Raw genomic sequence first — 22,496 nt, 5'->3', positions numbered from 1 at the left:
TATATATATATATATATATATATATATATATATATATATATATAAAAAAACACAAGAGGGAGCCATAGTCTACATGATGGGTCACAAAAGGTGTGTATCAAGTGCCTCATACGTTGCGATTAAAGTGTTTTGAATCATTCAAAAAATTTGAAAAAAAAATTTCCCTTTTTCTTTTTTATAAAGCTTCCTGATCCGCTTTCTGTTTCTACTACAGTAAATTAGTCTCTGTGTGTACCTCTTCTCGTGTTTTGAGGCAGATCCTCCCCATGAATCCTTCCTCAGAGTTCCAGCTGGAGACCAGTCTGACCACCTCCTCCTCGGGCGCAAGAGGACGATGCTGAGCACAGCGCTTCAGCTCGCTGCGCTCCTTCAACAGAGGGACCTTCTCCTCACACAGAAAGTATTGTGACGGGTTTCCTGTAGATGCTACAACCTGCATAGTTTATGGCACATATTAAAAGAGAGAGACAAAAACTGTGAGTGTGTGAGTGCAAGCTGGACTGCCTTTTGCTCAGGTCGCAATCATATTACAATATCCAAGCATCATGCATCTTTGCTTCCAAACTACTAACCGTGTCCAGCAGCTGTTTGGCGGTCGTCTGTTCTGTAACACAGAACACAGTGAAGAGCTCAGGACCAGGCGCTGCGTACACTGTCACCCTGTGCTGCCGTGAGGCATGTTTCTCCTCTGAACTGAACAGCTGTGTGGGGAGCAGAAGAGGTGCAAGGCAGCAAGTGGTTATGAAACATATTGACATAACATTTCTGCTTTATCCTACAGTCTTAAAAAAAAAAAACGGAGGTCCAGTTTCGACTGTAACCTCTGCATCTCAGTGCAACTACAAGTCCTACCAGTGATGAGGGAGTGGCGCCCCCTGTGGGACCGTCCTCTATTCTGCGGCTGAAGATAAACAGGCTTGACACTTCAAGAGCTTCATTATGTTGTGTCCTCAACTGGACATGTCTGTAACCTGAAACACACAACAAGAAAATGTATTTTGAAAACACACAAACTGATAACACTGAATGGCCTGATAAAAACAAAACAAAAAACAGTAAAGCATCTTGTAATAGGCTGAGTTAATTTTTATTATTTTTGTTCACATTTAATTTATGACACTGATTCAAGACATTACAAGGCATATTAACCATACACAAGACAAAAGGCAGGCAGGCCTCAATTGTTTTTGAATTGTATATTCACTGCAGACGTTTATTTATACATGACTTCATATTTACAGTTGCTCTTGCAAACAGCATCCTTCTCCCGGTTACATCTGTTGTGTCTGAGACTCCTACCTGGCTTTAAGGCCTTTAGAGGCAGTGTCCTCTGAGCGGTAGTCTGGGAACTGTTGTTCTCCACTACGGCGAAGCGCAGGAAGCACATCTCTTCAAAGTGCACGGTGAACTGGAAATGCTCACTCCACATGGGGTTGAGTGTGTTGCGGTGGATGGGTTTGGTGCGGAAGTGGCAGCTGTCGATGGACATGCCCAGAACATCTACTTCAATGCAGGGGCTGCCAGCGGTGTTACCGGGACAAACGTTCTGACCAGAGACAATCTGCAAGAGGTGTGATGATTAGTGAGTAATATAGTCACACCATGTTTGACAAATACAAACACACAGACACACACACACACACACACACACACACACAGACACACACACACACACACACAGGTTGAATAAGTGTGAGATCATCCCTCTTGTTTATATCCTGCTGGTTCTTCTCAGAAAAAGCAAAGGCAGCCACTGAACATAGTCAACATAATCATCGTTACTTACATTATGTTTCAATTTTATGCAAACAATATCTTTGTCGTGACATGAAATAAACTTTTCCCCGTTACACTTCTAAAACAGTTAAATGTCTGCTACTGTGACTGTAATTTATCTTGTTTTTTCAGAGAAGATGCAAAAATAATTTACAGTTTGCACACATGTACAGTGCATACACAAATTTACATACACAACTTTAAAAATCAGACCTTGTGATAACCTTCAGGCTTTCATTGATAATTTCCACAAACAATGTGCAGTGAGTAACACAAAATGATGAAAAGGAAATGATAATGCAATTCAGAGCTTGTATAAGGTCCTGTTCTCATTCATTGGTATATGGAATTACCCTGGTAGCCTTCATGACTGTCAAATATTGAAAGCACATTCAGACTATTTTGCAATAAAACTGTATTAAAAAACCTACTTAGGAGCGTATGTTTGAGTGTTGAGATTGCAAACGAAACACTTTGCAAACGTAAATAGCTATTTTGTGATTCTTCCTCCTTACTTAAGCAAATAAATACGCAGCACTCCTTAAAGTGAAACTGTCAATTTAAAGAGGTAGGTGAAAAAAATAGGCAGAAGGTTAAAGGAGTGAAACAAAAGGAGTAAGGATGAAAGTACAGTGAACAAACTATCAAGGATAAAGTAGTCTTCCTGACTGATTGTTCATTCTCCATATGTCATCTTAACTCACAGTTAGGGAATAGAGAGCAGGGCTCATTTTCTCCACATCCCTCTCCATCGGACAGAACTGCTTGTAGAGCGGACAGGTACGGTCCCACAAGACCGCCGGTTTCAGGACGTAGCCACAGCCGCCATTGGCCTCAAACAGAGCCGTGTTTAACTGCATGGGCAAGTCTGGGAGGAAAAGAAAGCAGGAAAGTTATAATATTAACAAGCAATAATGAAAAACCTTAACTCCACCTTGAGGGCAAAAGCAAAAAAGGAGAGAAAGATGATCCAGTTTGTTACAGCAGTGATTTTTCCTGTTTATTCCTTTTTGGTTATTCACTCTGATGTAGATCAACCAGACTGAAAGAATGTCCCATAAACAAACCTTGCATGCCTGATTGCATGTTGAGGTCTTAACACACACATAAGGGTGACCACAACTTTTTCCAAAAGTAAACTTTTCAAAGGGAAAAAATGATTGGTGATAGAGTCAGTAAACAGAAAACATGAGAGGAACATGAGAAACATGAGAGGAGTGAACTAAAGGAAGAGTAAAAAAGGGATAGGGAGTGAGAAAGGATCTAAAGAGAATAAGATGGAGGACAAGATAATCTTTTTAATGTAATATGCCTTTTAGAGAAAATAACTTCATCTGTCAGAGTTCAGATGGCGAACACAGACAGCAGAGAATTCAAGAGAAAAAAGAAAAGCAGAAATAAACAAGCATTGAAGCACCTTGAGATCAATGATCCCTCAAAAAGAGCATGATAAGGATCTAGAATCTGATAATTATGATAATAATCTAGAAGTAAAGTTTTTAGCCATTTTCAAGGGTGTGCTAATTTGTAAAAAGCTAACATTATCATGAAGAGGAGGCCTTGAAGTTTTTTTCTATTGCATTACAAAGGAAGATGACAAAGTAAAACTGAATAATCACTCTCTTTACCACATATATAAAATACCCTATCTCACAATTTTTTTCCCCTTTACAAAAGGTAAAGGGAAACATTATTTGTGTATCTGCCCTTTTATTCACATCCGCTCCACAATTTAATGGGTTCTTCCTTGGCTAATGCTACTCCCACCAAGTTCCGTAAAAAGTATAGTATATAGTATAGTTTTTTCGTGATCCGGCTGACAAATAGACAAACCAACAATCAAACGGGCAAACCAAACCAAAAAACGTTACCTCCCTGGTTTCCTGTTTCCTTGTGAATGACAAAAACATTTAATGCACTTGCTGTTTAAGTTAGAAGTGATGTTCCTTTGCATTCAAAGAAAAACCGCATCTCTCCTTACCATCCGTCTGATAGTTGAGTGCCACCAGCTGGATACCATGCAACCAGAAAAGCAGAGGGTTGGGGTTTGTTGAATCAATCCTGGTGGCTGCTGGGTACGTCCTGAGCAGCTGGCACACGGTGTGCTGGATCAGCTTCTGAGAGTAACGCCGGCACAGGCGCTTGGCTGCGTTCTCGTTGACGGAGGAGATGTGGTAGCACTTGGGCGTGCGGATGATGGCGCTGAGAGAGGTGGGGGGGTTGAGGATGGGAGATGTCTGCTGCTCCTCCCAGCTCAGCCGCTCTGCACCACCTAGAGGGAGGACAGAGAGAGAGACGTTTAAAGGCCTTGAAAACCAATTTGCTCACTCAGCCCCTTACTTTGAGCTATGCTGTCCATGAAGAGTTAGAACTGCTCTGAGGACCAATTCAATTTTGATGAATATTGAATATTATAATGAATATTGTCTAAATTTGTTTTACCCAAACTTTAAATTACATTGTTGCCGTGGGTAGGATTGTGAAGATCCAGGACTTAGCCAAAACATTTGAACATTTTAACAACTTCTCAGTTCCTCCCCCCTTTCTGCTAAAGCCCAAAATAGTCTCCTAACCCCTTCCCCCCTGTTCACAATAGAGTGGGGGGTTGCATTTAACAGGGAGCGGTGGATTTTTGCAAATCACAATACAGGCTGTAGGTGGTGCCAGAGACTGGATTTTCATTGGGTAGCTGTTAGCCAATCAGAGTCAAGCAGCTTAGATCATTGAATATTAATGAGAACTGGCACAAATCGAGCCGAGTCTCCCTGCAGGCTTTCTGCACCACACTAGAATGGCTTAAAACAAGGTAACCAAGGCCTTTTTTCCACAAAAATGTTACAGAGCCCATGGTAGGTACTTTAACAATAACACAAAGTTATGAAATACGTGTGGCAGGGCACCTTTAATATATGCTTCATGTAGTTCTACTTAAACATAGGGTCAGTTTCCGCAAATATGACACACAGTTAGTTTAATAAGGCTTACCTACTGCACATTTAAAGCTACAGTTGGTACCTTTTATTCAAATTAATTGTTTTGTCATATTTGCACACATGTCTATATACATAAATATATCCTGACGGTACTACATCAATTTGTTCCTATGCCTCCATGGTGCTCCTACTGGCATGAGAAAAAAATAGAGAGGTAAACTGAGAAATTAGGCAGCGTTGATGAAATATGGATCCCAATTCTGTTACTGCATTGCAGAAGAATGAAGTCAGTATTTCAGTTTGTCACTAGAATTGTATCTACCTAAATCCTCTACAGGCTTGCATTCTTTCATAAACAACAACTATCTTCATTTATCACTAACCTATAATGGCATATTTTGTGTCCGCTTTGCACTGTGGCGACTGTTCAGCTTCTTATACAATAACATTATTCACATTTTGTCACACCCATTTTCAAAATATCTCTGAAACACCTAAACATGGAACAAAAATATCTATTAACATATTTTCCTTTTCCTCATGCACACCCTCATACTAACGGTTATCATGCCAAGGCCCTGCATACCTTTCCCAGGGGTGCGGCTCTGGGTCACAATCTCTCCTGTTGTGCTACAGCGAGGGGGAGCTGTGCCAAATAGGGACTTCCTGGATTTTCCCCGGTCCTTCCCTCTACCAGAGCCGGCTGGAGACAGCGTGGACAGGCCTGTGTTTCCAAACACAAGAGGCAGACGGAGGAAAGTGGTTAATAATGCAACACAGCCAGAATAGAGACACCACACTTCATGTTCATTAGTATTCGTTATTTGTTTCAAAACATTTCTCATTCATTTTCTCTAAATGCTGTCAATTTTTAGCATATTGAGGAAGTTGGTCTTCTCCCTCCCAGGCATCACTCCAAGTGCATTTGTTTTAATGAGCACAGATTATTAGAGCTAATAGTTTTTGCCTTTAAAACAAGCTTATTTTTGTTCTATAAATCAATCATCAAATCTGTGGGATAACATGAAGAACGCAACATAGAAGCAGATAGATGCTTCCAATCTTCTTTGCAAAGGTCTTGTTTGTTATAATTAATGTCATTAAAGGATAAGTTTGTTTTTTGTCAAGCTGGACATTACTTTCTTATGTTTATGTATGTAGGTGACTGATGGGAACAATAGTCTTTGAAATTGGTCCAGTTTTAGGCGAGAACGCTGTGACCAGCAGCAGCAGACCGTGCTGTAATGTAACCCTATGGGGCAAATGTGCATCTTCAATTTTGTCCACTAAAAGGGCTGTTTTTGCCAGTGACATTCTGACAAAATTATGGAAAGGATCCATATGGGATAGGCCTTTTAAAACCTCTTTATGACCTTTTGTTAATTCAGAAATAGCTATAAGATCACTAGCCCACCAGACTCCATTTAAAAAAACATCTTAAATATTATTTTTAGCGTGTATAGAACCAACCTTTTTTCACATGTAAATCGGTAAACTATGTGTTTATTTCAACCATAACAAGAGTTGTGATTGTGTGGATTGAAGTGGAAAGATGAAGCAAAACGTGTTTTCTTAGTTTTATTTTGTAACTGTCATCTTTGAATGAAGTGTATTTACTTTATATTTACATGGAGCCTGGTGGCTTTAGCGAACGCTAATTTCCCGAATGTTTTTATGTTTGCAAAAAGGATCTTACCCCTTAACAGATAGGTCGACCTTCTTTGAAATCCTTTCCATAATGTTGTCAGACTCTATATTATTCTGAGCCTGTCAATGGCAAAACAAGCACTTTTGTGAACGTATTTAGAAGGTGCATAATTGCCCAAAAAACTTACATTGTAGCTTTGTTTTGCTGACTGCTGACAGCAGCGGTTCTTGCTTAATACTGGACCAATGTCAAAGATTGTTGTTCCCAAAAACCTAGAAAAATAGGGTCCAGGTTGAACAATCAAAGTAACCCTTCAAATTACCGAATATTAATGCAAAAATATTGTTAATCTTGAGCTATTTCATGTTGGGTGTCAAATCTTTGTCTTGAAAATATTTAAGATTAATTATTTAATTATATAATTGTTAATGATTTAAATGTTTGCAACCAGTTCAGAGAGCGGACAGTGGCAACCAGTCTGCTGTCTGTAATGGGCTATTTGCCCTGTCTTCTCTTTCTCAGATCTCAGGTCATTGGAAATAGTAAACAAATAAAATACCAGTGGAAACACAGGAACGTTTATAAGAGCAAATGTCATGTAAAGAAAAGATTAGACAAGCAGAGAGAGGACACTTGAGGGAGGAAAGAGGAGATAAGAGGTTGATATTTAAACAAATATTATTTGAGATAAATGGTAGCGTGGAATGACGAGAGACCCCAATAAAGAGGAAATAAGAGAATTTTTATGAGATTACAGAAAGCAAAGTCAAACATCCTAAACTGCTGATTAGAGAGCATTGTCATGCATTTAAAATGTTAACATATCACCTTGTAGCAAGAAAGTTAAAAGTGGAAGAAACAGGGAAGTGACATGTGACAAAGAACCATCAAAGTCAACAAATTCGAAGCTTGGGTACTAACTATACTCAACCACCAGGATATCCTAAAAATATTTCCTTAAGGGACGGTATATAACACGCTGGTTTTTGTTGTGCAGTTCTGGAACTGACAATACAATGAAGTAACCATATCTTTCCCATGGGTAAAAAAATATTCATCATCTCTGTGGGTGTCCAGTGTGGGAGAGGAATGGAGTGTGACACTGGGAAATTTAATGTCTAGCAATGAAAAAAAAATAACATGGGGAAAGGTTTGACCCCTTAAATATAACATGGGAGTGTATTAGACTGGGACAAGAAAGAAAAAAAGAGATATTGCAAAGCACAGCATGTCAAAAGTAAAAGATGTCAGGATGGAAGAAAGATTTTAAGAGAGAATAAATCATATTGAATTAGTGAAAAAGAAAAAGAGCTACTATATGTATGTGACAAAGACGGAATGACGAAATATTATCTACCAGGAAATTTCACAGCCTGGCAGTAGATGATGAGGTCTGACAGCTCCTGGGCAATCTGTCGACTCTCCTTCTTGTTCTGAGGAAGATAAAACTCCTCACCCAGCTCCATGTCAAACACCTACAGGTGCAGGTAGACACAGGACACGGACAACACTGTAAACATTTTACTTAAAGAGATAGTGATGTACAATTGGAGCTAAAGCTGAACTTCATAGATACATTTGCAGAAGAGAGTAGGTGTACCTTGCTGTCCACATTTCATAGTTTGACATCATCAGAAAATTCAATCTAAGAATGTTTATTCTTCTGTATCCTCTTTCTGTTCTACCAGCAAAATAGTTTAACCAAAATAAGTACTTATAAGCAGTGACTTGAATCCAAACAGCCAACCTACCCACTTGCACCTAGTAGCTATGAAACAGGCTTCTTCCTCAGGATATGTTCTACTGTAGTTCCCTACCTTTCCTTTGCTCTGCGTGGTGTTATCAGACTTCTTCATCCTCTTCGGTAGTTCATCAACAGGCTGCTCTTCTTTTTCTGTTGAGCTCCTCACCTCTGGTTTGTCATCCAGGATATTATCTATTTAGAAAAAAAGAATTATAGTAGCTCTCAGGTGTTAATAGGTGTTACTGTAGGAATACTGTATGTAGCAAAAATGGATCTGTCAGAGAATGTTTTGTGTGTGAATCAAGTGTCAAAAACAACAAACATGAATATGCAGTGCAAATTAAAAGTGTCATTGGATCAAATACAATCTGAAAACAGTGAAGAATATGGCGGAAACTGAAAGAAGTGCAACCATGGTGGTCGTGTGTGACAAGTTAAGATACCCGCCAATCAAGCATGCTTGCCCCCAGTCATAACTCTTTTAAGGACATGGATGTTTCTTAATAAATGTAATTCCTGCACACCATCTCCAATCCATTTGAAAAAAAATTATATTAGCATAGCAGACAACATTTGATCCAGGATAGTTGAGGCAAAAATTGGCCTGACAAACATCAAGCCTTGATTAAAATGTATTTGCATAGAATAGAAATGCATTGGAGCTGATGACCCAGTTGATATACCATATGTTAAACCACCTTTCAGATACAGTATATTTAAGAATAAGTAAATTTACCATTGGGAATCTTACTTCTTGTAAAAAAAAAAAATGCTGACTTTGTATTTTAAAAGACGTTTTTCTTGTTACTTCAAGAAAGTCGGAAAATATATTTACTGTAACTGCAGCTTAAAGGCACTTCTGTATTAGCTTCAGCATTCAACCATGGTGTTTGCTGCATAGATAATGTATCCACATACAATTAATTATAATAATATACAGTGGTTCTGCATTTCATTCAGAGATTAATTATGCATTTAAGATGACGGCAGGTGGGGGCAATTACAGATTAATTATAAAGGGAAAAGCAGTTTTCAATATCCCTGACTACTTGCAGAGCCCATGAGCAGGCCCATCCTCGTTGATATTTAAAGCAATGTCTATCAACTGTAAACAGGAGCAACAGTAGGGAGTTATTCCCTTTGCTCCTGTTCCTCCTACACATTAATCGCAGCCAAAAACAAAGAAAGGAACACATCAACTCAAAAGCGCAGAAGACTTTTATCACAGAAATATTGTTTAATTCCTGACATTTGGAATCTTGGCCTTAAAAAAGGTTCAGCAACAGAGTTGACCCAGGGTGTCACCCTGTAGGCGGTAGCCAAAGAAGAGAGTTGGGCCATATTGTGACTGGAAAAAGCTACCGTTTAACATCAGAAGGTGGCAACTTGGCAGTTTGGTGCTCAAGGGTTTGTATTAACTATGCCAGAAGATGTCAAGTAGAAGCATGTAGGGTCAAATGCAGACAGTGGAGGGTGGAGTGTAGTTTATGTACTCAGCATATCTTGCTAGCTGTCTGAGTTATGGTTAATATTTTACTGAGAAAAAAAAAGGTATCAACCAATCTATGAGGTTTATATGAGAGAAATGGTTTTGAAAGGTCTCTGACCGATAAGTGGATTAGGAGAGAGCAGCCCTGGGATTGCGACCGTGACAGGGTAGTTTCCCCTGGTCAGTTGTTTAGTGAGGGGGCAGTGCAGGGCCTGAGAAACCAGATGGCTTTGTTTTGTTTCCCTGATGAGCATGCCCAGCCACTGGCGAGGTCACAGACAAATACAGTACAGAGGGGGGGAGAGAGGGAGGTGATGTGAAAGAGAAATCATGCTAATACTGACTGAAATTAATAAAATGTGTTTTTTTAATTTAATTTAGATGTTTTAATTAAATATTTTTCGAGGTCAGTCTAAAGGTAGAAAGTATGGTCCCATCTGGCCCACACTCTATACTTCATTAATACAGCAGAGTTGTCTGAACAATTCCTGAAGGTTGTGGCAGATATACTGTGGCTTGCGTTAAAAACATAAAAGCAGGCCAAACACACGTAAAAAACAAGCACCCAAACACAAACACACACAACTCACAATCAAAATAACTTTTTTGTTTTTTTTAAACAATATCCAGTCTGCTCTAGACATTTTGTTCATGAGACAATTTGATTTAGAATAAAAATCATATTGGATGATGGATACACAAAGTGCAAATGCTGGAGCAAGCCGGTAGTTAAGCATGTTGCATTACTGCACTTACATAATGTATCATCATGACAAAACACTCCAGACTTCACAAAACATCCATTGTTAGCAATTTAGCGAAGATACATTTGCTTGGGTGCCAACCTATTGCGATTCTAAAAGCTCTATGAATAACAGCAACTACAAATTAGAGCAGTCTTAACGTCTGTACTGAAGAACACACATGGTTGTCCTTATTTTATGAGCTACATTGGAGAACGAGGGAGGATGACTTGGAGAATGGCAGAGGTCATCCCCAGTGTGAGCACATTAACGACAGCTCAAACCGTCAAACAACACAATTCCCAGAATATGTTTTACTATCAAATGGATTAGATGGTATTATTTTAAGTTTTTACTGGGTTCCAGATATTATAATAATACGTAATGGTTTAAATTTGAAGTAATCCTTAGCATGAACGATAGATGGCTATGTTACAATGCATCAGAACACCACCTGACGTCCACAAAAAGCAGAATGCTAGCACCTGTTACCTTATACGAGCAACGATGCAGATCACTTGTGCACGTCTACATACCAGTGTTTCCACAATAGTTATTCTGCAATAATAGACAAGCACAGCAAGTACATTTGCAACAAGGACCCATCATTTCCCCTTAAAACCCAATTCCAGGATCATAATCTGAATGTAGTATTTCAAGAAGCCATTTTGGATACTAATAAAAAAATAAAAAGATGATCAAGAACTAAAATGAATCAGCGAAAGACCAACAGCTACCACCACAAAACAAAATTAGATGGAAACACTGGTACATAGAGAGGCGCATCAGAGCCATGCATTTACCTTCCAGGCCATATGAGGCAGTAGAGGCTGTGAGGACATCAGCTACGCGGAAAAAAAGGCAAGATAAAATAGGAAAGGAGGGGAATGAGAATAGACGATAACATAAAGAGAAACTTAAGTGTTTGAAGAAAAAAAGAGAGACAGAATAAAAGTGTGAACAGAAACTGATTTAAGGGCTACAACATAAGAATATAAATATAGTTTATGTGATGTTTTAACCAGAGAATCTATTGAAATCTTATGTAGAGTTTTTGAGGTAGCTTTGTGCTTGAAATGTGTCCAGGGATCATAAACCCCATTGCAGTTCTCCTTACCATCTGATAGAGACTCGTAGTCGTAGTCGTACTCGTCTTCTTCCTCTTCCTCGTCCTCATTGGTGTGGTTTCCAGGCAAAGTAACCCCCGTTGACCCATTGCTAGCCTGGGCCTGCATGTGGGCCAGCTGGTGAGCCTGTAAAAATGGTTAACATATTGTACAAGTTAGTTACCTAATATATACAAAGATATCCTTTATCTGACATTTGATCTATTTCTACCCATTGCCTGTAAATATACAAGCTCTTATCTGCAGAAAATCTATAGTGTGTATATACTGAAGCACATTATGTATGCTAGGTAAACTAAGTTAAAATGTTGTGATGTGTACATTTGAGCACATTAGCATCCATTATTTATGAGACAGCACTCTAATCAACACTGCTAAATATTGAATGCACTAATGCTACCTGAAAAATATAAATTATGTAAGTGTTTATATATGTGTGGACAGGACCGGATCCTTTTTGACCTTCTGTTTGAGTATGTCCACTGGTGCCTGGTGTGCTTTGAGCTTCTTGTTCTTGAGGAGGATCCTCCCCCGCAGCTGCAGTGGCGAAGGCAGGTGAGGGTCATCGCTGAAGTCACTTTCAAAGAGGAAGCGAGTCACGAGCCGTTCCCCGAACACTGTCTACAGGATAAATATTAAAACGTGATGGATAGACTAATAAATCATGTCTGGTACAGACCAGAATGTAATATGAAGTGAGAGGAGGAGAGGAAAGTAAAAGTATTTTTATCAATGCAAAACAGCATTGCAAATAAACGAGCCCATGGGGACACAAGCTGGCCAGAGGCAGTAGAGCTGTCTCAACATCAAAGTTCTTTTTTTTTTTTCTTTCATCAAGCCACTCAAGTTAGTCTCCAGGGAGGATAGGACGTTGGAAAGTTTTGTTAAATGAAAGCACTATGACATTACATGATGTATCTGTTGTGCCCAGATATGTGTGGCTTTGAGTATACAACTCAAAATAAAGCAATAAAAAAGGAACAGTTGCAGCCTGAAGATCAGAAAAGAGTTCGCCAGTTCGAATGTCTGCAGCAGCTGAGAAAATCTGGGCATTGAAAACGAATAAGTCAAGTTCTACTATTGCAAACTACTCTGTAACTACTCAGAAAACACCAACAACATCCCAAAAAAACTAACACATGGAATACACACATGATAAGAAAGGTTCTATCTATGTTTGTGCAATGTCTGAATTTCTGACATAGCTGCTGCCATACCTTGAAGATTTCAGCCATCTTGCGCTGCTGTGGAAGGGAGCAGTGGTTCTCTATGGACAGGATGACGGGCATGTCCGAATTGACAAATGCAGACCGGTTAACTGCTTCCACCACATCCTGGAGAATCATGGGAGAGATTTAATTCTTAGAAATCACTCTCTAAATCACATATGAAACAATTAAACTCCATGGAAACCAATACTAATGAGATTTACTCAAACAGCACTTAGATTCATCATCAAATAACATACAGGTGTTTGCGGGCTCTGGCTAGTTCCATAAAAGAAATAGCATTGAAATGTCCCTTAAGAGCGGTGAGCTAGTTTACTGAGATCCGCTGATATGTGTTCTAAAATGCTTATTTGGTTTACAGAAAACGGAATTTCTGCCTTTCTACTTTTGTCAAAAATTACAGTTTTTGACAAAAACAAACCGCAGTACTACTGTGCTTTGGTGATATGGCTCTGTTGTGGTAACATTTGATATGAAGCAGAGAGCAAAAATAGCATGTGATTGATTGTTTTTGTTTTGTTTTTCAATCGCTGTCTGATTATAATGTCTAACCTTGAAGGGTATTTTAGTGGTAAGCGTGTGTCCATGATAAATAACTGGCATGCCATCATCTCCATCCCAGCAGTCCAACTCAACGCTCCTACAGCCTTGCAGCAGCACCTGGTGAAAATTAACATTTAATGATAATGACACGATTGCGGGTCCAGAAAAATCTGAAGCACGGCTCACATAGGCGGAACCCCCACTTACTTGACTGTAGAGCTCAACAGAGGACTCTCCTTTGAGCTGGTGTCCAGTCAGATAGGTGTTGTGAGAAGACTCAATGTAGTAGTAGGACAGAGGGTACTGCAGCTCCTCCGGGTTCATCTGGGATTCCTCATTACGAGAAGCAAAGTTCTCCTTATCCATCAGAAACCTGGTACGGAATGAGGGATGGTTAGATACTACTACATAATGCTATTTATCAAAATCGTGATTTGAAAGAAAGCAATTAGATAATCGTAAAGATCTTAATTTTTTGAATTTGCAATATTTAGTTGAATATGGTAGTGTTTGGTGTAACATGTGGTTTAACATTTCTTTATTTCAGTATTTGTTATGATTACTGTTTTTCCATAAGATAAATGCTGGAATATTATAGACATGTGCTATTTCCAGTGGATTTTTCATAACTATTTTATCACTTTATTTAACATGATCGTAGAAGGAAAAAAGAAAAATAAATTAGTTTACAGGAAAGTACTATTATAACTTATTACAACTTTAGCTTTAGTGAAACATTTTCTGTGTTTGACTGAGTAATGTTCCATGCGTATTAAAAGAAAAACCCTTACTGTATTGCTGGCAATTCATGTTATTATGCTCCATGATTTGTTTTATCTGTTACACAGTGAATATCAAACTTTAGCTAAACCTTTTTAGCTACCTAATTACCTTTTTTTTTTTAAATTGCAAATCAGATCATAATTGCGATCTGGTGGAAAAATCACAATTAGATTTCCCCCCCAAATTGTTCAGTCCTATTACAATTAGCAAGAAATAACTGATAGGTTTCTTAAAATGTTGTACATTTAAAACATAAACTTTAACTCCCACTTTTTTATGATACAGTATGTAATACTGTTGTTTTTTGATAAGGGACATTAATCCATTGTATAAGTTAATTGCTTTTACTATACCTTGCAAAGCCTTCAAATGACATCCAACCCATCTGTCTCATGCTTGATGAGGGCTCAAATTTCTGCAAGAGAAAAGCATACAAAAAATGAATTACCATTGATCTACACTCTTTTCCTTTCAGTTTTCTTTTTTTTTTGGTTAAATGTTTTTCATCCCTATAGGCTTCAAACTCTACCTGTATAATGCTGAGAATCTCATCATAGCTCAGGTGTTCTCTCTGACAGTTCACAAGGAAGTCGTTGAGCTGAGGAATAGCCAATCCCAAGACGCCTAGTGATGCATTTTCCACTCCTGTCCCGTTTGTCACGATGCTGGCTGCTGCAATGGCATCTGAGATCTGCCTCTGGTTGTCAGACATCTGCTGCCTCGTCCGGATAAATAGGCCAAGATCAGAACCGTTGCGGGTTAATAGGTCTGGAAAAGAGGAAGAGATTAGCGCAAAAGTAAGGGAGATCCATTGGTTCACTTTTCTTTTTTTACAGCTGGCAATAAATAAAAGAATGTAACGGTTTGTTCTATTACCGAGGTCTGGCTGTAGCCCTGTGTCTTTATCATTTATGCTGAGGTTGGTGTACAAAGGAGCAGACTCTGGACTTGAACGACTGCATGGGACAGCAAAGGTGTCAAATAACTCTTTCAGGTCCTTCCTGCTTCGGATACTGTGGAGGAAACAGCACAATCTCATTTCAGACACTTTAGACAGGACAAGCAGTTTACTTACTATTTCACACCACAGATACACCCAATTGCAAATGCATTCAGACTTTAATTTGACATATCCTCTGTTGTTGTATTACTTTGTTTTCCTGCCAAGGCAAGTGTCATGAGTATCAGTTAATCTCAATGTCCTTGATAACAAACTGTTGCATGAGCTTTAAGGGATGTCAATTAGCCACTGGACAGACAACGGCCAAATGGCTAAAAGAAATATGCAGTTTTTTTGAGAAAATGATCTGCTGAAGTACGGCACTTCCATTTTCACTGCCTGGCTTTAGTTGAGCAAGTGTGACATTTTAAAAGAAAAACTGTTGGGCAGCAGATGAGAGGATAAAGTACAATCTAAAAAATGTAGGAGGACTGGTATGTGAATATTACAGTGCTTATCATAGCAAAACATTGTTTCCTTTCATTTGACAGGGGAAAATATAATAGAAGCTAAATATTATACAGACATGGGCATGATAACCTCGAGAAGCATTTGTTGAATTTGTGTTACCATACTGCCTTTAGCTGCTATTGATAAGAACACAGTAATTATATAAGAGGAGGGAGTGGAATGGCAGAAATAAACAGAAGATGTGCAATGTACATACTGTATATCATTGCTTTAGGCCATTACTGAATGTCGGATACATATAACCAGAAAAAAGTGTTTGTTCAAAGTTTTAGATCAAACTGACACATATTTCACAAACTTTTAAAGCTTAAAATTAAGTCTGATAATCTTGTATGTGAATCTAAGCTTTGGGGACAGTATCTTACTCTGCTGATAATGCAGAGCACCAACAAGGTAAAAAAACAACAACAGGATCAACTGTAGTAGACACATTTTTGGTATCTACCTGAATGACTTGAAGAGCTCGACGAACTCGATGAAGCTCATCGAGCTGTCAGAAATCATAAGATTCTGGAAGCCTTTGAAACAGCCTTTACCTCGACCGTGCCACGACCTGCTGCTCCACGCCCTACAACCCACAGAGAAATTACTACATATTTAACCTGACTGAAAAAGGAAGGTTTCATGCTTTAATCAGACTTTCACACCTCCTATCCTGGTATAAAGTACGGTACATACCCTGGCTGTGACTTGGCAGTTCCTGAGAGGATCGGAGAGGATTGCGGGCGGGAATGGTTAGACCCTACCATGCTGGAGGAAGAGGAAGAGGAGGAAGAGGACGAGGCTAGCAATCCAGGACTTTTACTGGATGACAGGGAAAATGGTCCAGGGAAACTGTCGTCTATGGAGTCAAAGAGAACTGAGGGTAAATACAAATCATACAAACACCGTGCCATAGGAAATGTCCTGTGAAGATTGTTTTTTTCATTGAAATTAGGTTTGTGTAGGCTCGTTTGCTTGTTTGTTTTATAAATTGGGTAGTTTTGTGAGTTATAAAAATATCATATATTTCCTAGGCATATCCTTCTACAGATCTTTGATTATTTGTTTGAATTAGCTCCGTAAAATGTTACCTGGATCTTCTTGGTCAATGCTGTCAGACTCTGGCCCGTTTCGATATAGTCCCTCCTTACAGCTCCTTGTTTTCCTGGAAACCATCTCGTCATCTGTGGCATCCCCACTGTCTCCCTGTGTTGGGAGTTTAAAGACACAAATGTTAAAAACAAGGAACTATTTAGTCAGAAACTATATATGTGTGAGTCTGTAGTTGCTTGATACTGTAGATCCAGAATGAATTGTGAAATGGACCGGAGGCTTTTCATACTGTATGTGTAGTTTACTGTTTTTATTATTTGAGAAAACCGCGGAAAACTGGGAGTTCTGTAAAAACATGTCAAAACAGTGGTATGTTGGTGAAAACCCAGTCAGCATATTATACTTAGAACACACTGAAGTTTTGCCTCCTCACTCATTTTTGATAAGAGTGTCGGCCAAATGTACTGTCAAAACACAACAACAACTTGCACATGTACTGACCCTAACAAGGACCTTCTTCTTCTTCTTGGTCTTATCATTGATGCTCAGAGGGCTGTTTTTCTGGGCAGCAGATTTCTCCACTCCGCCTGTAGCCATGTTCCACCTCCGCCCACCAAACAGCTCAATGGCATGAGCAAGTGTAGGGCCTTCGTACCTGCCATCCTCCTAACAGAAACAAACACAGACACTGAAGATTTCATGGACAGGAAGGAAGCAACGGGTTAAAAAAGGCAAGGTTTAATCTAAAATCAAAGTTTTTTATTATTGTTTGTGTATTGCATACAATTTTATGACCATAGGAAATAGAACTTGTTCAAAATGGCTAATGGCCTTATTTCACATGTTGAGCAGTGTTCCTCAAGCTCTTTGGAAATTTGAGGCTCTTTCAAAATATTTTAGGCACAAGTTTGGGGTTTCAGATTTAAAGCACAATAAAGGAAAAGAGATAAAAAACACCAATAATACTTTGCTTTAACTTTATCCCATACCACCTTGAATCCAAGCATACATCAAAACAAGCTTATCTTCAAGAAAATTATTGTCAAGGAAACATCCAGTTCAGAGCTTACCTGATACAAACTGACATACTGCTTTCTCAGCCACTGCAACCTTTGGTCAGGAAACTTCTTTAATTTTCTGTTTGCATTCACCAACTCTGACAGACCTTTATGGAGCATCTTTGCCGTGTGGTTGGGGGCTACAAAGTGCAGGAGTCTAGCGGCAGTAGTTAGGAGATTCGTTAAAATATTTAGTAAACAGCAAGGTGTTTTACCAGCGTACCAGTGTAACAATACATTAGTGCTCAGAAAGTGGATTTTGAAGCGGGGAGCTGGTGGTAATAAGGCACTGACCTGTTGTCGGTGGTACTGAGGCCGTAGAGGAGGCTGAGACCATTTTCCTCCACTATCATCTGGCTTAGCTTGTTCTGCAAACATACAGCATGGACGTCCACTCCCTGATGACCAAGGAACACTGCCTGTACATTTAGATAAACAAAGTATTATGAGTGCAATTTAACTTGTGACTGTCAATTGCTATTCAAACGCAAAAAGAGATTACCAATCCTAAAAGATAATTCAATATTGCTTTAAATGTAAATTTGAGAATTCTCAGTATTAAGTGATCATATCTGAAATAATGATGTCAATGTGAACTTAAAGAAAACGCTAAAGACATTATATTTTTAAAGTTTTTTTTGGAAGAAAAAAAAAATCATTTCAAACCTTCACCACTCCGAGGTCCAACAGGCCCTCTGCTAGTCCTGCCAATACAGTCTGTCCTAATCCCAGTGGCTGTTCTGTAGAGGCGGCCCCTGCGCTCTGAGGCTTACCTGCCATAAATCAACACATTTACGATATGTATGAAATGTTGTTAAGGCACAGGATATTAAGCACTTGTGCAACATTTACAACCAGTTAAGACTGTATGTGTTACAAAAGACATAGTGCTTACCTACCGTGGATAAACACATGTAAATTATCTTTAAAACATAATGGTTAATGGCCCCACTGTTGGAAATGATACTTACAACAACATCCTGGGCAATACAAACCATAGACCACAAGGTTTAAGTTCAACTGAAGAATTTTATAAGCAGAATTGTGTACATTTTCATATTTTTGACATATCTGAACAAGTAACTGATTCCCTGATTACTCAATGCAGCAGAGGAGATACCCATGTCTTTTAAATTATACTGAACACTCTCTGTCGCAGTTTACCCCAAGTGAGTGTTGTGTTGTCAGGTTGTAGTCGCAGCAGACAGCGAGCTGTGAGGTGGCTGTCCTGGTCGTAGTGGATGACTGTAGCCCCTTGCAGCAGAAACTGGTGAATGTCTGGTTGTATCGACAACACATACCTTGAAAATAAAAAAAATAAAAACACAAAAAGTGTGAATGGTCTGTTGAGCTTTCTACATGTTTGTGTCTAAGTGTGTGTATGTGCTGTTTACCAGGGAATGAGCTCAGTGCCATGGCTGAAAGCTCTGTGCGTCTCCTCCGTCCCCTGAAACTCGACCTCTTTCACCACCGGCTCAGACGACAAGTCAGCCTCTACATCCGATAAGTCCCCCACCGTGAATCTGAAGATGGGTAGAAGTTGGGTTTCAAAAGCAGAAATTCAGTTGTGATTGGGAAAAAAGGTTTGAAAAACTTATTTTTTTTAATGTGAACTTCAAACTTGAATGAGTTCCACAGGAATTTGTAAAACTGGTATTACATTTAATTACAAGTACTGCAGCCAATCAGGTAAAGTAGTTATTTAAAAAGAAATGCATTGAGGTCAAGTCAAAAGTAATTATCTGCATATACAGTAAGACACGGAATTTACTCTGTACTGTAATGCATGGGTTGAACAAGCAAAAAAAAGCATCATGCATTTGTCATTGCACATTCCTTGAATGCAACTTAAACCACGTTGACTTTAGGCAGCATACTCAAACTACTGACACTTTCATAACCACTTACAAGACATGGTTTGATTCTGGCGGTGCCCTAAACGAATGGGAACTAGAATAGGAGAAGGGGACAAAGAAGGAGCAGAGGAAGTGTGAGACAAATAAAGAGAGGACACAGAGGTTTCTACAAAGACGTTGGAAGAAAAATTGCAAAAAGGGGACGGTAGTGGAAAAGATTAAAAGATTAGAAACACCGGAAAATAAGTCCTAAACCTCTTTGAGTGAGAAACATAATATTTATCAGTATCCCAGTACAGACAAATGAAGACAATACTCCTAGCCAAAATTAAATAAGAGTTTTTATCCTGGGCTCTAATGTGAAATAATATCTCAGTCAGAGAAAACGGTCCAAAAAAACTGAGAAGATAAACCAGGTTTCCTTAATACAAACACCAAAATTGTATGTTAGTGTCCAACTTCCATCTTGTGCTTTGAGCTACCTGCCACGCGTGAGCTAAACAGTACCAGAGCTCTGTTCCTTCCTGTCCTGACAGGAAACTAACCTGTTATCTTTTATCTCTGTGACACAGGGGTTTATGTGAACACCACCTCATCTCAACAACAATCTGAAAATGTGTCTCTTCCACAAAAGATTATTGTGTGTTAATGAATAAATGTGCAGACCACACAATCCAATCTAGGAAAAGCACTGTATTTTTATTATGTTGTTTAATTAATTCCAAAAAGTTTTCTTTAATGAGCACCAACCACTAAAATATTTAGTTTTAACTTTAAGTCTTTATCAATTGTTATGTAGCAATTGTCTTATTATTCCAAAAAAGACTGCTGTGGTTGCATGTCCACAAAAGCCGTCTAACTGTGACGAGGCACGGAAATTAATGTTTTTATTCTGAAGTAAGAATCCAGCCATGCCAATCGTTCACAGCTCAGCATTAGTCATGGTGTGATATTAATCTGTATATGGCAGACCTTTTTCTTTCTTTCTTTTTTTACTTCGTCTATGAGTCATTGTGAACGAACAGAAAAATAAGAACACAATTCTGGAAACAGACCTTTGGCAGGGAGGGTCACAGTGCAAAACAATAGAATCTCTCCAGTGTGCCTTAAAGGAGGGTGGTTTACATTATACGGATATACAAATGAAGACGAGGTTTATCATGACTAAAAATGTAACATTTCCACTCAAGCATAGAAACAAACTGTAAGAGACCATAGAAAGTGATTTGAGATAAAATAAATACTTGCTCTACCCACATTCAAACACATTAAAACAAGACGCCTGTAAAATAAAAAATGGTTAAACACAAGTAATCAAAAGAGTTATAGCAACTGCTCTATGCAATCAACTGATACACAATAACCCTGGGTCTTGATGGACTGTGTCAAATGCTATGTGCCATTTGATACTGGACTGTACTGTGTCTCATAATCTTGGTCACAACATCCCCCACCCAGATCATCCTTCAGCCCGGATGGGTTCAAGACTGTTCCAGAAAACATTCACCCTTCTAAGGTAACCCTAAGCAAGAGACTCATTTTGTATGAGCTCCAGAGTTGTAAAGAGAGAAAACAAAATGTATAGAATGGGGTGAGGGGTACTGACTGATTGCGGCAGCGGTCCCTGAAAGAGTTGTTTCTGGACACAGGGGATGGACCAGTAGAATAGGGACTAGTGGACACCTCATCAGTATCCTCTGCTTCCAAACTACGATTACAAGATCTGAGGAGCAGAACGAGAAAAGTAAGAACAGAATTTATTAGAGATCAAAGAAAAATGGTGAGTAAAAGAAAGTTGTACAAACAGCTGTACAAAACATTGTCACTTCATAGTCTTCACTTTTGAAAAGAAAAGAAAAGAAAGACATTTCAAAGATGTCGTGTACCTGATAATCTGGAGGATGTTGCTGACAGTGGCTTCTTTCTCTGGGACGTGTAGTCCATCTGAACCAGACCGCGACATGAAGTTTTGTTGGCCGCTGTAGTCAGACGCAAACTAAAGACAGAATGACAGCCAAAACAAACCGGATGAATTACACTAGCATGATGTCTGATTCTTACTACTAGAGTCAGTTCTGTGACATGTGTGTTGGTTTGTGAATACTTATGAGTGCTTACTGTACCTCTATTGAGTCCTCTGTACTATCTGGATGTGGTTTGAGGCTGATGATGCTTGCTGTCCCATCCAAGGCGTCACTCAGCTCCTTCAGAAACACCCCACAGAATGGCACCACCTATTGTGCAGGGACAGAGAAAAACCCATCCCATTATTTACTGTACAGGCAATTTGTTTAATTTTAGTGGTCAGATAAGTAATAAATATAAAGTATGAAGTATTACAAGGCATCAGACAATTGCATTACCATATGTCCCAAACTTAAATTAACAGCAACCCACCTTGCATCCCGGGATATTGAGAGCTCTTGTCACAACCTTCTTGTACTCAGAAGAAGATTCGTGCTGAGCCATGGCGTCCTTTAGGCTTCTCATGGTCTCTATGTCTGACTGGTCCATAAACTGCCACATCTTTAGCACCTTGCGGGACCTGGAGAACAAAAAAAGCTCAAATGTCAGTTGATGAAAGTTGTGATTCTGTGTGAGCAGCTATTCTTTCAATAAAACAAACAAAAAGATACCAAAAATAAATCTGTGTATAGTTTATGAGTATATTTGTCTGTGTGTGCCGTAACACCTGAGACCAGCCAGGAACTCCATGACGCCGTTGTAGTTTCCCATGTTCCAACAGCATTTAGCGACATGGACTAGATAGGAGAAAACTTCTCTCTTCTCCTCCATGGACCCTGCTGTTAGGATAAGCCAGGTCACCCACGAACTAACCTGTTGATAAAGAGTTTTACATATAAAATAATCACACAGTTATATAAATTATACATTTACAATTATGTATTTACTATTATATATATATATATATATACATACATACACACACACACACAGACACACACATTTCTATACATACATTTACAAAAAAAAATGAATTGGTTTAATTTTTTTAATTTATACTATTTATTGAGAAAATTTGGGAGAAATTATGATTATA

At 38.9% G+C, this 22,496-nt stretch overlaps 1 protein-coding gene across 9 annotated transcripts in view; it reads right to left on the bottom strand.

Annotated features, from left to right (window-relative positions):
• Positions 1-22,496, bottom strand: part of plce1 (phospholipase C, epsilon 1) — an 82,356-nt gene that overhangs the window by 5,915 nt on the left and 53,945 nt on the right. For 4 of the 9 annotated variants that reach the window (XM_034860819.1, XM_034860825.1, XM_034860818.1 and 1 more), the window contains 33 exons: positions 22,128-22,273; positions 21,833-21,980; positions 21,559-21,669; positions 21,322-21,431; positions 21,042-21,158; positions 19,488-19,529; positions 18,974-19,102; positions 18,744-18,880; positions 18,246-18,352; positions 17,874-17,998; positions 17,592-17,736; positions 17,023-17,187; positions 16,560-16,674; positions 16,165-16,327; positions 15,932-16,054; positions 14,892-15,028; positions 14,545-14,783; positions 14,369-14,430; positions 13,440-13,605; positions 13,242-13,349; positions 12,678-12,794; positions 11,923-12,081; positions 11,451-11,586; positions 11,137-11,178; positions 8,175-8,293; positions 7,715-7,832; positions 5,296-5,433; positions 3,758-4,048; positions 2,481-2,644; positions 1,300-1,561; positions 853-971; positions 573-701; positions 236-433 (listed from right to left, as the gene is read on the bottom strand). In XM_034860819.1, coding sequence (XP_034716710.1) covers positions 236-433; positions 573-701; positions 853-971; positions 1,300-1,561; positions 2,481-2,644; positions 3,758-4,048; positions 5,296-5,433; positions 7,715-7,832; positions 8,175-8,293; positions 11,137-11,178; positions 11,451-11,586; positions 11,923-12,081; positions 12,678-12,794; positions 13,242-13,349; positions 13,440-13,605; positions 14,369-14,430; positions 14,545-14,783; positions 14,892-15,028; positions 15,932-16,054; positions 16,165-16,327; positions 16,560-16,674; positions 17,023-17,187; positions 17,592-17,736; positions 17,874-17,998; positions 18,246-18,352; positions 18,744-18,880; positions 18,974-19,102; positions 19,488-19,529; positions 21,042-21,158; positions 21,322-21,431; positions 21,559-21,669; positions 21,833-21,980; positions 22,128-22,273 — 4,587 coding nt within the window. The remainder of the gene's footprint in view (positions 1-235; positions 434-572; positions 702-852; positions 972-1,299; positions 1,562-2,480; positions 2,645-3,757; positions 4,049-5,295; positions 5,434-7,714; positions 7,833-8,174; positions 8,294-11,136; positions 11,179-11,450; positions 11,587-11,922; positions 12,082-12,677; positions 12,795-13,241; positions 13,350-13,439; positions 13,606-14,368; positions 14,431-14,544; positions 14,784-14,891; positions 15,029-15,931; positions 16,055-16,164; positions 16,328-16,559; positions 16,675-17,022; positions 17,188-17,591; positions 17,737-17,873; positions 17,999-18,245; positions 18,353-18,743; positions 18,881-18,973; positions 19,103-19,487; positions 19,530-21,041; positions 21,159-21,321; positions 21,432-21,558; positions 21,670-21,832; positions 21,981-22,127; positions 22,274-22,496) is intronic. The other 5 variants (XM_034860821.1, XM_034860826.1, XM_034860827.1 and 2 more) reach the window with 3 other exon arrangements.

The sequence above is a fragment of the Etheostoma cragini genome, chromosome 21 (assembly GCF_013103735.1).
Source record: "Etheostoma cragini isolate CJK2018 chromosome 21, CSU_Ecrag_1.0, whole genome shotgun sequence".
Classification (NCBI taxonomy): Eukaryota; Metazoa; Chordata; class Actinopteri; order Perciformes; family Percidae; genus Etheostoma; species Etheostoma cragini.
This window is presented reverse-complemented; position numbering and strand designations above follow the sequence as displayed.